Source organism: Corvus cornix, chromosome 18 (assembly GCF_000738735.6).
Source record: "Corvus cornix cornix isolate S_Up_H32 chromosome 18, ASM73873v5, whole genome shotgun sequence".
Lineage (NCBI taxonomy): Eukaryota > Metazoa > Chordata > Aves > Passeriformes > Corvidae > Corvus > Corvus cornix.
The window spans coordinates 9,702,638-9,717,375 of NC_046347.1; the positions used below are offsets into that span (position 1 = coordinate 9,702,638).

Here is a 14,738-nt window from a genome sequence, read left to right on the forward strand (position 1 = left end):
GTTTGGTTAAAGACTGTCGCCTTCACTGTAAAAGTGCGACATCAGAAATGAGAGAGGTTCCTGCTGCTTGGCATTATTTGGCAGAGGAGAACAGGGCAGGTGGTGCATTGAAGTCTTCTGTTGCTGGCCCAGAGAATGACAGAGTTGGGTTCCTTATTTGGCTTCCTGTGATTATGCTGTGGTTTTGAAAAATTTATCTTTTTCTTCTCAGTAACAGTCAGGGCAGAGCTTGGACAGAGCTATGAACTGGGAGTGTTCCTCAGGTACCTGTTGAGTTGGTCATGGCAGAGGCCTGAACAGGGGTTGCTGTCCAAAGTGGGCTTGGCTACAAGTATGAACTTCAGAAATCAAAGATGGGAGATATTTTATGCATGAACAGCTGATTACTGAGGCTTTGTATCTGCAGCTTGTTCTTGGTTTGTCCTGTCAGGTTTTGTGTTCGATACCATTTCCATTAAAGTCATCATAAAACCCTCATGGGTTGCGTGGGGTAAAACTTGGGAATATTCAAAAAATGTGTGTTTTGAGCAACAAATGCATCCAAAATTAAAGTGTGTGATGCTTTTCTAGGTGTTGTTTGGAGGCATGGGGTTGTTTTGGCTTTTTTACTTACAGTGAAATCTTTTCTCTAGCTGACAGGCAAAGACATTTGCATAGACAATGCAGCATGTTCCTCTTCTGGGGACAAATTGGGAATTATAATACGTTTAATTTTGCTGCCTCACAGAGATGAATGTCTGTAGTAATCCTTAAATCTGCAATACATCGTGTCTGCATTTAAATCAGAATTACACATTGTTCAGGAAATGTTAATGCTTTTAGATTTAATGTGTGGAAAATTTAAATGCAAATGTTTTTTAAAAGCTTTGACTTAGGGGATGCTGGACACAAAATGCTCTGAGATTGACAGGTAGTTCTTCCCAGTCCACTGCAGAGATCTTTAGGCTCCATTTCTGGATTCCATTGCAGGAAATTCCTATTCTTCCTTAAATATCAGTAGCTTTTCCTCACTTTCAGAACAAGCTTTACTCCAATGTTATTTCAGAACTGAACTTATCTTTAGCATTCATCTGAGAGGAATATTTTCCTTTCACATCCTGAAATGCAGAAATTAAAGCTTTAGAGTTCTTCATAAAGGAAAACAGGGAAGGTGTTTGGTGTAAATTTCATCAATTATCATTTAGGGATGGATTGTTATGGTTTGTATGATGCAGAAAACCTGCTATTATATGTCGATTTTCATTTACTTTTTAGCCACTCTTCATTTTATTTCTATTTTGCTCTCACAAGTTATTTTAGGGGATCACTGCATTAAACAGGTATTTATGGCTGATTTATTTTCTTCTCACCATCAAATTTAAGTTCCGTTAATGCACTTATGTAGATTATGATGTGCCCATTTGAGAGTCTCCATTAAAATTCTGTGTAGAAAGACAGAAGGTAATGAGTCCTCTCCTGGCAGGTCCCTTAGCAGTTTTATTAGAATAATTTTGTTTGTACAAAGAAGAATACAAAGGTAAACATTCCTTTCATCAGATAAAAGGAGAGGAGAAAGACGGCGGAATTTTTAATTTTTGTCTCAGTAATCTGTTTCAATGCAAATACAATAAATCAGGGAAGAAGAATCTGCTCTGGATCAGTGTCCCAGGCAAGAGGGCCAAGTCTCTTACAGGTCTTAGAACAGTTAAATGGAAAATGTATTTACATTTATCACAATTTCAACTCGGTGAGTAATCCTTTGGCTCATCAATTCTCTGCATTGTTTTGTTACATGTGTAAGCTCGAGGTTCTTCCCTTTGACTAAAACTCATTTTGTTAGGAAGGCAGTGACAATAACCAACCTAGATGAAGTTCTACTTTCTAGCTGCTGTTAACTAAATTGGAATCAAATGTACTTATGTAAATTAAGAAATCAAAATAAGCTCTGTTAATTTTAAGCTCTTTGTGGAGCTGTTCAAATGAACGTCTGATTTTCTTTCTTTCTTCTCCCCTCTCCTTTTTTTTTAAGCCCAGTTTGTAGCTTAAGTGCCATTTACATTAACTGGGATTTAGGCAGATGAATGGCTTCTGTAAAAGTCCAGATCTATTTCAGTGCACTTCTTTTGGGGAAAAAAAAACCATCAAAATTTGTGTTTTCCTTAATGCCGTGTCACAACAGATCTCAGAAATGTGCTAAGATGTAGAAACCAGAGTCAAGCCAATATTTTCAGTGTAACTTTTCCTACTGGTGTTTTAATACCTGTGTGTTTCTCGTTTCTTTTTAGTTTTCAGAAATAGGTGGCAAAGTTCATGAACAGTTTGGGGGTCAAATCACCTGTTAATTGTTGCTTAAGCATATTTATTTGCAGGAATGACACAGGTAGACTCATTTTTCGTTAATTTTATTGGAAATGGAGCTGAGCAGAAGGTAACTGTTGTTCTTCATGAGTCAACACTTCCACTGTGTTTCAGGAAGTGCTTAACAGGATTAGACAAGACAGAGAAAATACATTGCTAAAAAGTAAAATCTAGTCTTGAAGGGTGCTGGACCTTCCTTGGGATGGTGTTCAGTGCAGGATTTGTGGTGAGGGGGGTGTTTGGATACCAGAGGTGAGGTGTTTACCCTCCGGCATCACTGTACAGGTAGGGTGGTATTAAACCAGTCCCCACCCCAAACTGAGACGCTGGTAGCTGCAGGATAAGCAGAGTTAGTAGGAATAAACTTTTATCAGATTTGTAAATGTTAGAGGCATTTTTCAGAGCATGCACAGTGCTGGAATAGCCCAAGTAAAGAATCTTACCAAGGAGGTTTGACCTTTAAAAGCAGCTTAATGCCATTAAAATTAATAAAATAAATATGTAAGTTAGCAGCTCAACACCTCCATTTACAAATCCCAGTGGGTATTTTCAAGAAAGATGTCAGAGGTACATTTGCAAAGGTGAGAGAAGTTGAGGTTGTGTGGAGATGGAGTGAATAGACCTTTGCATAAATCCTGGAATATGGGGATTGAGCTCTGACCCTGCTGAACTGCACATATTTCACCCTTAGTTGCACCTGCACTGCTGGTACTGAAGTTTTTTTGACACTGGACATTCATCTGTGTGAGCCTCAAGATCTGCCCCTCCCTGTGTGATGTGAGTGTTAGTGAGGTTAGTGCAGGTTAGTGAGTGCAGCTTTGGTTTGTGTAAGTTTCCCTCCAAGACCTAAACTTGATCATATCCAGCCTGATTTATAAACGGAGAACATTTCACTTATGAATGTATTAATAACTTCACCCCAATCACTGCAATGTAGTCACATATAGGATATATAAAAAAAAAGATAGATAAATAGGATGAAGATGGCTCCTTTTTAAGAAGCTCTGCAATAGCACCAACATTCTGGACGGATTTCTTTTCCCCTCAAGAACGAGAACACTTCAGTATGCACAAAATACTATATAAACATACAATAAAATGCATCTCTGAGAGTTGAAGCTGATATTTTAGTGTTTCCAGGAAGTCCTAGATCACTGACCAGGACTATTTATAATGGTGGGGGTGCTAATTTCCATGATTTTCCCTGGAAGGGCTTGCACACCTCCATGCTGTTGGAATGATCAGTGCTCTTAGGAACTGAGCCCAACCTACTATAGTCGTTGAACTGTTGTTCATTTTCACTTCATTTCACACCATTTCCTTTATCTGCTCCTTTAAATACCACATTTATGGGCCTGTGTGTTCTTACCCAAAAGGCATTTAAACTTGACAGTGTAATAGACTGTGCTGCGAAAACTAAATAGCTGTTTATTACTTATCCCTGCTAATTTGTGCTCTGCCACATCATTACCCATGTGATAATGTGCCACTGGTTTTCTTTGCAAATGAAATCGCATCTTTTGAATGATTCATAATATTGACAAATTGCTGATTTTACCAGTCATGAGAGAAAAAGGATAATAAGTTCTTTACATATTTTAATTGAAATTGCCATGGTATAGAATATATTTTTTAATATAGTTGTTTAAATGGACATGATTGTGTTCATTACAAAGGAGCCACAAATAGCTGCCAGGTGGCTGGACTGGCCAGTTGGAATTCCTTTGGCATGGAGAAAAGCAGGTATACTGGGACCAGTGAGTCAAATTCAGTAGGATGACTTGTGGACGAAAAGATCAGAGAGCCATTAGGACTGTGCCTGGGCCTTGGCTGGCAGGGTCCAGAGGGTAAAATTCATGAGCATAGTTCCTGAAAACCAGAGTAAGATCAGCTAAGGGGAGGATTGTTGTCCCTTGCAGAACTGCAGTAGAAAAACTCATTAATATAAATCAATTTTGTTCTAAACACAAATCAACATTACACACATTTGAAGTTCTTACAGCTACACTTTTTTTCTAAGCTTAGAGCTGCAAATATTTGTTTATTTTTCAGACTTCTTTTATGTTAAATGCATTGGTTGTTTTTGTGATTGTAGAGAAACTTGTATGACCTGTTTCCCAGCATTTGATAAAGCTTTGTTTGCTCACAAGAAAGCTGAAGCCGTTCAGATTCCCACTTTCAGCAGATAATCCCCTCTTAAGGTGTTTTGCAGTAAATGTGCCACTGGTTGCTGTGTGTCTGGGACAGGACACTTCATCCCTCTCTTCTGGGACACTGCACTGATCATGGGTAAAAAGGGAGTCATAGTCGCCACTGAATCACTGGGTGTTCCTCCTTCGTTCCTTATTTTCCTTTCACTTCTTCATCATCAAAGTGAGATTTGTTTTTACTACAGACTGCCTTTCCCTTGACTGGACTGATCTCCTTTCAAAAATAATCCAGTGCCCAATAACAAATGTTATGGATACCTCATCCGTCGCTGTCACACTACGGCAGCGTGACAAGGCACAGAGAGACAAATGTCCCTTTCAGAAGGGCCCAGCTGATGTTTCACAGCACACATTGCTCATTTTAGTGTTCTTCCAGAGGAGGAAATGCTGAGAAGGTCTTGGCACACAGAGGCAGAAGCTGCTTATCTGTGGGTCAAATAGGGCTGTAACTTACAGGCTGATACTTGAGGTTATTATCCTAGAGGAGATCTTTGGGATCATCCAGCCTAGTCCATGCTACTGCTCAGAGGTTCTGGGGGAAGTTGTTGTAGGTTTTTTTTAAATGTTACATGCCAGCAAAATTAAGCACAGCAAAGTGAGCCCTGTGCAGTCATCTCTGACTGGAGCCAAGTTAGCCCAGCGCAGAAAACTTCTGAAACTCAGTCTGAAGAGTTGTCAGGAGCCCCTTGAGAAGTGCAGGGGTGTTTAACAGTGATGCTCTGTTCCAGCAGCCTGAGTGCTCCCAGCAAGACAGAGCAATGAGGTTACTTCAGCTTCATCTTCTGGGAGATCTTAGTCACTTACTGTAAATCTGCTGAAGCAACACCTCAGTGATTCTAGATCTGCGCCTTGGGGAATAAATTAGGAGTGCATTTCATCTTAACTCTCCACTGCCTTGTTTTTGTGACTTTAAAATGCCCTGGACACTGGAGCTGAGCGTGGTGATGGGTGCATGTGGTTTGCTGTGTAATGCACTGAGACAGTGAGCTCCGTGTGTTCCATCCCCATGAGTGTGAAGATGCCGTCATGCTCCAGCCTCTTCCTCAGAAATTGATCCAAGGAAATGCTTCATGGGGGTGAAGTAGGAGCTCCTGAAAAATAAAGGGAATTTGTGTTATCATTGTTTTTAATTAGAACATAGTCATTCGGTCCATTTCTCATCCCTGTTTGCCTGTAAGTGGAGCAGAGTTTCAGACATCAGCAACAGATTTTAATTTAAACTTTTTGCCAACTTTATATTTTCTTATGCAATTTACTTTTTAAAATTAAGAGCACATGTTTTCCTTCCAAATAACACGCAGTACATTTATTGGCATTTTAAATAGGCCAAAGTGAGTGACCAACCTTCTTTTTCTTTCAAGTCTATTTTTTCCCTGCAGGCAAATTGCTGTGGGCTTATGACCCACCCTTTTTATGACACTATTTCAGCACAGATATTCTTAGTTAGAGTTCTAAGTTATTTCTTTGAAACAGGAATAGAAATCACCACCTTGGCCAGCAGTTCCTTCATCTAAAGGACGTACAAGTATGTCATATAAACTCATATGAAATCTCTACTCTGTCACACACTTTATGTGTTTGTATTTTTGTTTTATTCGGGATACTGTGTAAGCTGGTGTTGTCTTGCTATTTGTTGTCCTGTATGTGGATTAATGGTCATTTTACAAAATGCTTCCTTGTTTGGGGCACGTTCCTGTGGCATGGCCATCCTGGGAATTGCTACAAACTTCTGCATCCTTTCTAAAATAGATACAGATCTCTCTTATTTCATGTGCTCATACCCGTACAACCGAAATAGAGACTACAACACTTTGATCCAGAAAAGGCAGCAAGTGGCAGTAACATTTTGGCCCTATTATGTACTGTCAGCCTTTATTTCTTATGTTTAATCCCTGTTTAGCACAATAATAATTTGCTTAGATGGGGTGTTTAAGGTGTGTTTTTCTCACAGCAGCTCTTGTACTCAGGCAGTTGTTTGGAGCATGTAAACAATTTGGTTCCCAAACAGAGATTTGGGCAGCCAGAGGAGAATTTGAGAAACCAATACTGAGAAAGTGTTACAAAGAAACTATCCTGCCCTCGAATCTCGAGCCTGAGAAGTGAGATTTTGTAACTGCAGCTTTTATTTTCCCACAGAATCGTTAAGAAAAAGACAGTTGCTCATAAGTTTTATATTTCACAGATTTTTCGCAACTGAGAGTTAAGTCATCTTGGGGCTTTCTTTTTCCCAATTTGCCTACATTTAAGTCTAATAATAGTTTATTAAACCTGGCATGTGGAATAGCAGAGTCTTAGTGCTGGAAAGTTTGGGATTCATTTCTGCAGCAGTTGGGAGATATCTGTGTCACACAAAGTTGTCTCAGGCAGTGAGTTGTTTGGGCGTAAGCTGCTTCTGCCACTGACTTTGTTTATGGGAAAAACTAATCTGGCTGTGAGAACTGGACTTATTTGAAAGTAATTGACAAGAACTGTGTCTGGGATGCCCAATATAAGCTTTTTCCAGTCACTTTGGAGAGATTAGATGTCTTTTAACATCATCTTACTCGCAGTGAAGTTGCTCCAAAGGGACTCCTTTAATCATATTAGTTTCGCTGCCATCTTCAGAGTCTTTCTTCTTCCCTAGTAGAACCAAATCTGCTTTTGCCATCTATTAGGTCCAACATTAATGCTCCTTTGCATATTAATTACTGCTACTTTACCTATAACATTCAGCTCACTATCGGCTGTCCCCAGTTTTGGCTCTGAAGGCCGGGAGCTGTTACTTCCTCCTTACAAAAAACGTGGGATTGTGTTTCATTTTCTGATGGCTTTGTATAAGAACCATTGAATAAAGAATGAAGTAAAGCTTAAAAGGTGTAACAGTTGAGTCAGGAATTCACCCAGTCTTTATTTTGGCTTGTAATGTCATTTATGAATGAATTTTCCTTGTATTTTAAAAAGTTAGCCTTGATTTCTTATCCTAAATATTTTAACCAACTTTTTAGGGAGCTTCTGAGCAATGTAATTCCGTAGTTTCACTTATGTGTGTGTGTTGGGGGTGTAATTAAAGGAAGTTTTTTATTTTAAAATAGAAAGGAGAAAAAAAAAAAGAAGGAAAGTGGGGGAATGAACTTTCAAGAAGAACTCTCACAGATTAAAATATAATTGTGACTATTCCAGGCAGGACTTGCACTGGGGCAGCTGTTAAAAACCCCAAATTGTCCGTGTGTCAGTTTGGAGCTCAGACCATATCATCCATCAGCAATTGCAGCTCTTATCTTCATTGAGTTAGTGCTGATTTGGGTAAGGAAAAGGCAGGCCGTCATGTTCTTGTGATCTGGAGATGAAATCATTTTCCGAAAGAATTATAAAAGTACATTGCGGATTATAATTATATACCGAGACGTACTTTACATTTTCAGTCTGTATACAGATTTAATAAGAAATTAAACATGTGTAGAGGAAAAGCTCAGGAAAGGAAGGAAAGGATCTATTGCAGATTACAGTATATGGAACATATGTTTGAGATAATGCTGATAGGGCTGAAATATGTGGCCTGTGTTAGAGTTCTGTACACAAATGACGTGCTCATTCCTTCTCCACCATACACACAACCTTACCTTTGACATAGCAGGGACTAATGCCAGTGAGTAATTAAGAAAGCATGGAAGCAAAATGAGTTTCTGAGATGGTTAATATTGTTTAGTACATGTTACAGCTGTGATAGCTGAAGGACAAACTGAAGGTTTGAAGGGAGAAGACCTCTTTTATTACACCATATAGTTCAAATCGCTTCAAAAATAGGCAAACTTTCAAGCCTTGATTTTTTTTCCTCTCTCAGATCACAGTATTTATAGAAATCTGTCTTGGGAGATTAATGTACAAGGCAATAGACCTGATAGTCATTCATGTCCCAACTTTGGTCAGAAACAAATGTTTCCTTTTCAAACTTTTGTAGTAATGTGGTTCTCAGAGGCTGCAAATAGATGGTGTAGCTGAGTACAGACAGTGTATTAAAAGTGTCTGAAGAAGAAAAATAGTAGCTGGAGAGAAGGAGCAATTCAGAGCTCTAGAATCAGTAACTGGAATTCCAGGACAATGGGAACTTTAAATATACACTGCTTTTCCTCAGATTTTCTTGTGAAACCTTTAGTAAGTTGAGCTGAGCCACCTGTACTTGTTTGATTCTGCTCTCAGTATTGTCACATCCTCTGTGAAAGAATTCCAGGGAGCTGCAAAGTTTCTTGTGAAACAGGGAGGACAAAGGGGGAAATCCTGTGTGAGTTTTCTAGTCAAAGTACTCATTTTCAGAATTACATTTATAAATGAAAACATCCATGTGCTTTCAGTGTCATGCTTCACACTTAGCTGTAAGGACAGTGCTTTATGTCCCAGGTGTGGTGCTCCTGTACTTCAGTGAAGAACCCACAGAAGAAATGGAGTTAGAAAAGTAGCTAGTGAGAGTTACATGCAAGTGTAATCTGAAGTAATAGGTGTGTATCTACTCCTGTTGTAAAGTAGCAGAGTGAATTCTGTAGGATTAGGAGTAACACAGCTTTATCCTTGTCACTTTGATCCCTCCCCCTTGGTGTCCCCCCATCAGGGACTGGCAGCAACTGAGAAATGATTGGTGACACTCTGATAGCTCACTGGAAGGCAGCAGGTCATTTCTGAAGGATAAAAAAAAAGGCATGGATAGGGTATGTAGTGATTATATGCCACAAACTCAATTTCTCCTCCAAAAATGTCCATCTTAGCAGTGCTTTGGGCGGGAGGAGCTGTATTTATCCGTGTGCATGAAAAGAAAGGGAAGAGTAAGAAGAAAGGCGAGGAAAAGGCACAGAGCATCCTCTGAGTCTGCTCCTACCCCAGCTAACAGCCTGTCAGAGAAAACCAAGTGGGTTTTGTGTTGTGGGTTTGGGTTTTGTCACTTTGTTTGCTCTTTCTCTCAGGTGATCTCTGGTTTGGAGGGCCAAATCCACAAGCTGAGGGAAGAGCTGATTGAGGCAAATGCTCTGCGGAACCAGCAGCTGCTGGACCTGAGCCTCCAGCGGGACGAGGAGAAGCTGAAGGCAGCTCGAGACATGGAGGCAAAACTGAGCAGTGTGAAGATGGAGATGGAAAAAGTGATAGCAGACCTGAAAAAGAAGCACGCAGCAGAGACAGAGGCGGCCTTGGACAAGGTAAGGGATTCACAAAGAGCAGCTCCATGGGGCAAAAGCGCAGCGATCACCCCAAAGGTCAGCTGAGCAACGTTTTCCTAAGGAAAAATGTCTAGGGGTCACTTGAGTTGAAAAAACAGATGCAGACCATGAGATGCCAGAGTCACAGCATGAGGGTGGGACGTTCTGTGCTTCTGTGATGGAAGCCTTTGCTCTGGACATGCTGGGGCTGGGCAGCACCTCCAGCGGGGGTGGAAGGTGCCATGGGGTGCTCAGGAGCCAACAGGACTTTAAAACCACAGGTGATTTCACAGGTAAAGCCAGCCAGGACCAGGCTAATCTTTCTTTGCTGGAATAGAGACAGTAGAAAGGGCAGTTCTGCCTAGCCAAGCTTTTTCTACCTTAAAAAAGAGGGTGAGCTCTGAAGGAGGAAAAAACTCAGGCTCAGAGTACAAGGAAATTGTGTCTGGTTGCCACAATGGCTGGTCTAATTTTACCTGTGTACATCAAGTGAGAAAGGACTCTGGGTAAGATTTGAAAATAGAAATTAGTGTTTCAGATTGATCAAGGCTTCCCTCCTGTTCTGTTCTGTGGGGTCACTGCCCACATCCCTGCTTGCTGAGCATCCGTTGGACCCATGTCTTGAATTCAAGTATTCCCCCCATTAGGGAGCTAAAACATGCAAGTTTTATTTCAAAAGCTAAACTAAAAAAACCCTACTTAATATTTGTGGTAGACTGTGTATGTGTAAGCAGATAGTTGTTGAAGTGTCTTTTATACGTTGCATTAAGGTACTAAATCACACATTTTCGTGCAAGGGGGTGTGCAGTGGCACAAATTAACAATCTGCATGGAGTGTTTGAGCAGCCTTTGTGCAAGTGACATTTCATTTACCTGCGTCAGGTTCTTGGTCTGTAATTTTAAAGAGCATTCGGAGGATTATGTTGGAAATCAGCCAGCCTGAAGCCATTAAAATGGCTGTGATCAACAATTCAGAATCTTTTCTGAATGTAAGGAAAGCTCTGCTTGGCATAATTATTTAAAGCCAAGGTCACAGAAAGTATTTAAACCTTTGAAATTCATCATTAAAGGATTAATTTTAACTCAGGAAGACATTGTCATTTTTGCTTAAAAATGGAATTTGAATCTCAATTCTTTTCTTTCTTTGATCTTTTTTTACATGTGTAGTATAGCAAAAGAAAAGTTAACTTCTTTACATCCTCAAATTAAAGTTACAAATAATCCTTCATAGGGCAATATCTTTAATAGTCTTGAATTGTCATTTCTGTCAGAAATACTGGTTTTCTTTAATTTGTTGGATTTTTTTTCTATTTTTCAAAAAATTTGCTAATTTTAAGCTATATTAACTGCTATTGTATGTTTTTTCTTTAACCTACTTCCCTATTTTACCCTAATCTGAAGAGCACATGTTGAGTAAAAGATAGGAGGGGAAAAGAAAAAAAGTATCTCTGTTGAAAAGTCTTTCACAGACATGTGAAAATACCTGGCATTACCTTCAAATCTCCATTTCCCCATTCTGTTTCATTTCTGTCTTGCAATTGTAGAACTGTGGCAATTGGCCACAAAATCCAAAACTCAAAGTAGCTTAGAGGGCAAACTCCATTTAACGCTCAAAAGTAGCAGTTTCAGCTAATTTAGTTCAAATCTTGATCCTATTACAGTCCACAGAACTTTGATGAAGATGATTTTATCCAAGAGGGGGAAAAAAGCATCTTAATTACAGCATGAGCCTTGAAACTTGTTTTTGAAAATATTTTCTACCAGGTTACCTTGAAATTTAGGACAATATGGGAGAAAAATTTGGTCTCTAAAGTTACTTTTTTTGGTGCCAATTTGTGAAGACTGCTTTAAAATCCAATGGGAAGCTGAATTTCGCAGTTTAGGTGTGGAACATCTGACTGTCCAGATTTTCTGAAAGTCAGTCCATTCTCAAGTGAGGGATCTCATTCCTCTGTGATCTGCTCTGTGAATAATGTTGATTTCTGTCTGGATTGCTTTGTGTCATTGTGGACTGTTGTTAACATGAACATGAGGAAATACAAAAGAAATGATTCATACTTCAGTGACAAGAAAAACAAAAGTACAAATGGGTAGAAGAAGATCCAGGATTCCTCTGGCATTGCCCTCCCCATAGTCCTGCTGCCGTGGGGATGGGAAGGAGGAGAGTGAGAGGCAGAGACAGGGAAAGGAAGAGTCTTCGTTACAGGCACACTGATCATTTAAATATTTGTTGGTATTTGTGGACAGCTTTTCAATATTTAGGGACACATGATTTATTCAGGTCTGTAACTTTCTGTTGCTTGAAAATCTCAGCTTTAGAGCTGGGACATTCTTTATTGTCATGTTAGTTCCTGAGCGTTCCCTTTACACTCCAGGGTTCGTCAGGATCGGTGTCTTTTGGAGATTCCTGGGACATTTTTAGGATTGTGCCTGTTTTTTCCTGCTTTGCTCCTGTAAGATATTGATGCATTTTCAGCATTTTCTGTACATATCTAGGTGAGCTGACCAAAGTTTTAGGATCATTTTTCCTGCAGTGTTTTGTCCTATTAGGAGGAAATCCTTCCCTGTGAGGGTGGTGAGACCCTGGCACAGGGTGCCCAGAGCAGCTGTGGCTGCCCCTGGATCCCTGGCAGTGTCCAAGGCTGGGTTGGATGGGGCTTGGAGCAGCCTGGGACAGTGGAAGGTGTCCCTGCCCATGGCAGGGGGTGGGACTGGATGAGCTTTAGGCATCTTCCAACCCGGACCATTCCATGTTTGATATTCGGGAGCACACAGACCTGGAGCTGGGCTCTACTGATGCCTGATTTGGGCAGGGCCAGGTGTGTTCCAGGTTGCATCAGCAGCACTTGGGGCATGAACACTCGTCAGCCAGGTGCAGTGGACTTGGAGCATTTCCAGGTTTGCCAGGCATGACTGAGAGCAGGAGACAAAGTCTGAGTGTGTGCAGATGTCGGGCTTGGCCGCCGCCGCTGTTTGTAATGTTCTGTGGGATTTTCTTGGCAGAGGAAATGAGCATTCAGCATGGCCTGAGCAGAGCAGTGGACAGGCTAACAATGCTCAAAGGAAGCAACCTTGGAACACTGAAAATATCTCATAAAAAAGCTCCCTTTGAGCAGCACACATGAGTAAATTGGAGTGGAAGAAGATGATGGTGGGGTTTTTTTTTCCTCTCTAAATAATTTTCAACATTTAGCATTTTATTGACTTTTTTTCTATATTTAAATAGATATTTTGACTCATTCTGTTGAAGGTTTATGCAGGTTCCAGGAACATCTAATTCTCTTTCAGTGCTGCTTTTCTTGTGGAGAAGTAATTCACATTTTTGTGTATTGACTGTACTGAACACACATGACATTTCATTACAGGACAGAGCTGTAGTCAAAAAAACCCCAAAAACAAGTTAAACACTTTAGTTTTGGGACTGCAATTGTTTTGATGGAAGTAAGCTGTGAAGTGGTTCCCTCTGGAGAGATGGGACTCCAAGGTGGCACAAAACCTGGCCAGAGCCATGCAGATCCTGCTTGTGGGCTTTAATGATGTTGATGTTAGTTGTACGCTGAGATTTCTGTGATTTTAAATCAAATCTGATGTTTACAGTTTTTACCTGTAGCAATCACTCCACCTGTATCTGGTGCGAAGTCCACGTAAAACTAAGATGCTTGGGGACCTTAAAGTTAAGGTCACTCTGTAAGTGACCACTTCCCTAATTAGGAATAATTATTCTATACAACAGTTTTGTTGCAAGTTAATGTTTTTGTAATTGGGCCCTTTTCAAAACTTTTCAGACAGTGTCCTCTAGTTGGATACTTATTTTCTGAGCAACTTGCATATAATTTGCAAATAAGGTACTGATAATGTGCCCTAGAGAACATTTCAGCCCCTCCTTCAGCATCAGGCTCTGTGATGCTGGATTAATTCCTCACTCAACCCAGTTGGATGTAACTCTTTGGGCATATATTCATGCTGCATGTGCAGGAATATCTGTGATTCACAGTATCTCTTCTGGCACTGTTGCAGATGATGTCACACTGTTCAGCATTGGCAAAGAAATAGAAGATGAAGGGAAAGAATATGACATCTTCTGAGATGAAAGATACTCCAAGAGATACTTGGTTAAAAGTATTGAGGTTCCCCTAAGCAGTTACTTCTGCTCCTAAAGTACGAGCATTCTGTGCCTTCCATGAGTTCACATTTCTCAGTCCTGTCTCTCCAGCTCTGGTTCCTCTCTGCCAACTCCACATTTCATTAACACCAGACATGGTTCCATCTTTGTCCCTAAGACATTCTGAGAACTGGATGCGATGGAACCTTTGATCTGACACCTTTCACTTCATTAACTTGAAGACTGAAGCCACACTTGCAGGTAACTTTGTTTGTGGGAGCACTCAGAGGAGCTGTTTTCACACTCACTGCCGTGATTCCCTGGTTATTTACATGGGGGCAGATAGGTCAACCATAAAATGTGGACGTATATTCTTCCCGAGTGTAATGATCTCATTAAATTGTGTCTAATTGTAATGCAGACCTATGTTTGTGTCCTTGCTGAATGCAGTCAGGATCTCTACCAGTTGTAGATGTGCCATTTTTTTAAACTTGTTTTGAGTCTATTACATCAATTATTTAGCTTAGGCCCCAGCTATGAATAATTTAAGGAGCCTCCAATTCTTACCAAGAAGAGTTGGATGTTTCCCAAGACTCTTAATTTTTTTTCATTATAATCCAAGAACTATTGTCTATGATATTATCTCTCTGTTCCAGAGTAGTAATATTTTTATTGTTTTTGTTTTGTAGAGCCTGTGTACATTAAATTACATTTGGTTCTTGAACGTTTCTGACACAGCGATAGTGATTCACCAACTAATGTTAATAAAAATGAGCGTAGTACTTTGGCTTTGTTGGAGAAAATCTAGCAAAACCAGAAATGTGATGCCAAAAGATCACGTAAAAGCAAAACATGATGCCAAAAGATCAAGAAGAAATGTATTTCACAAAAATATTTTTAATGTATGTTAGCACAACGACCACAGAT

General features: G+C 40.1%; 1 protein-coding gene across 4 annotated transcripts in view; it reads left to right on the forward strand.

Moving 5' to 3' along the window:
- CEP112 (centrosomal protein 112) overlaps positions 1 to 14,738 on the forward strand; it is a 158,253-nt gene that overhangs the window by 88,131 nt on the left and 55,384 nt on the right. For all 4 annotated transcript variants that reach the window (XM_039562628.1, XM_039562630.1, XM_039562629.1 and 1 more), the window contains one exon: positions 9,479 to 9,709. In XM_039562628.1, the coding sequence (XP_039418562.1) occupies positions 9,479 to 9,709 (231 nt within the window). The remainder of the gene's footprint in view (positions 1 to 9,478; positions 9,710 to 14,738) is intronic.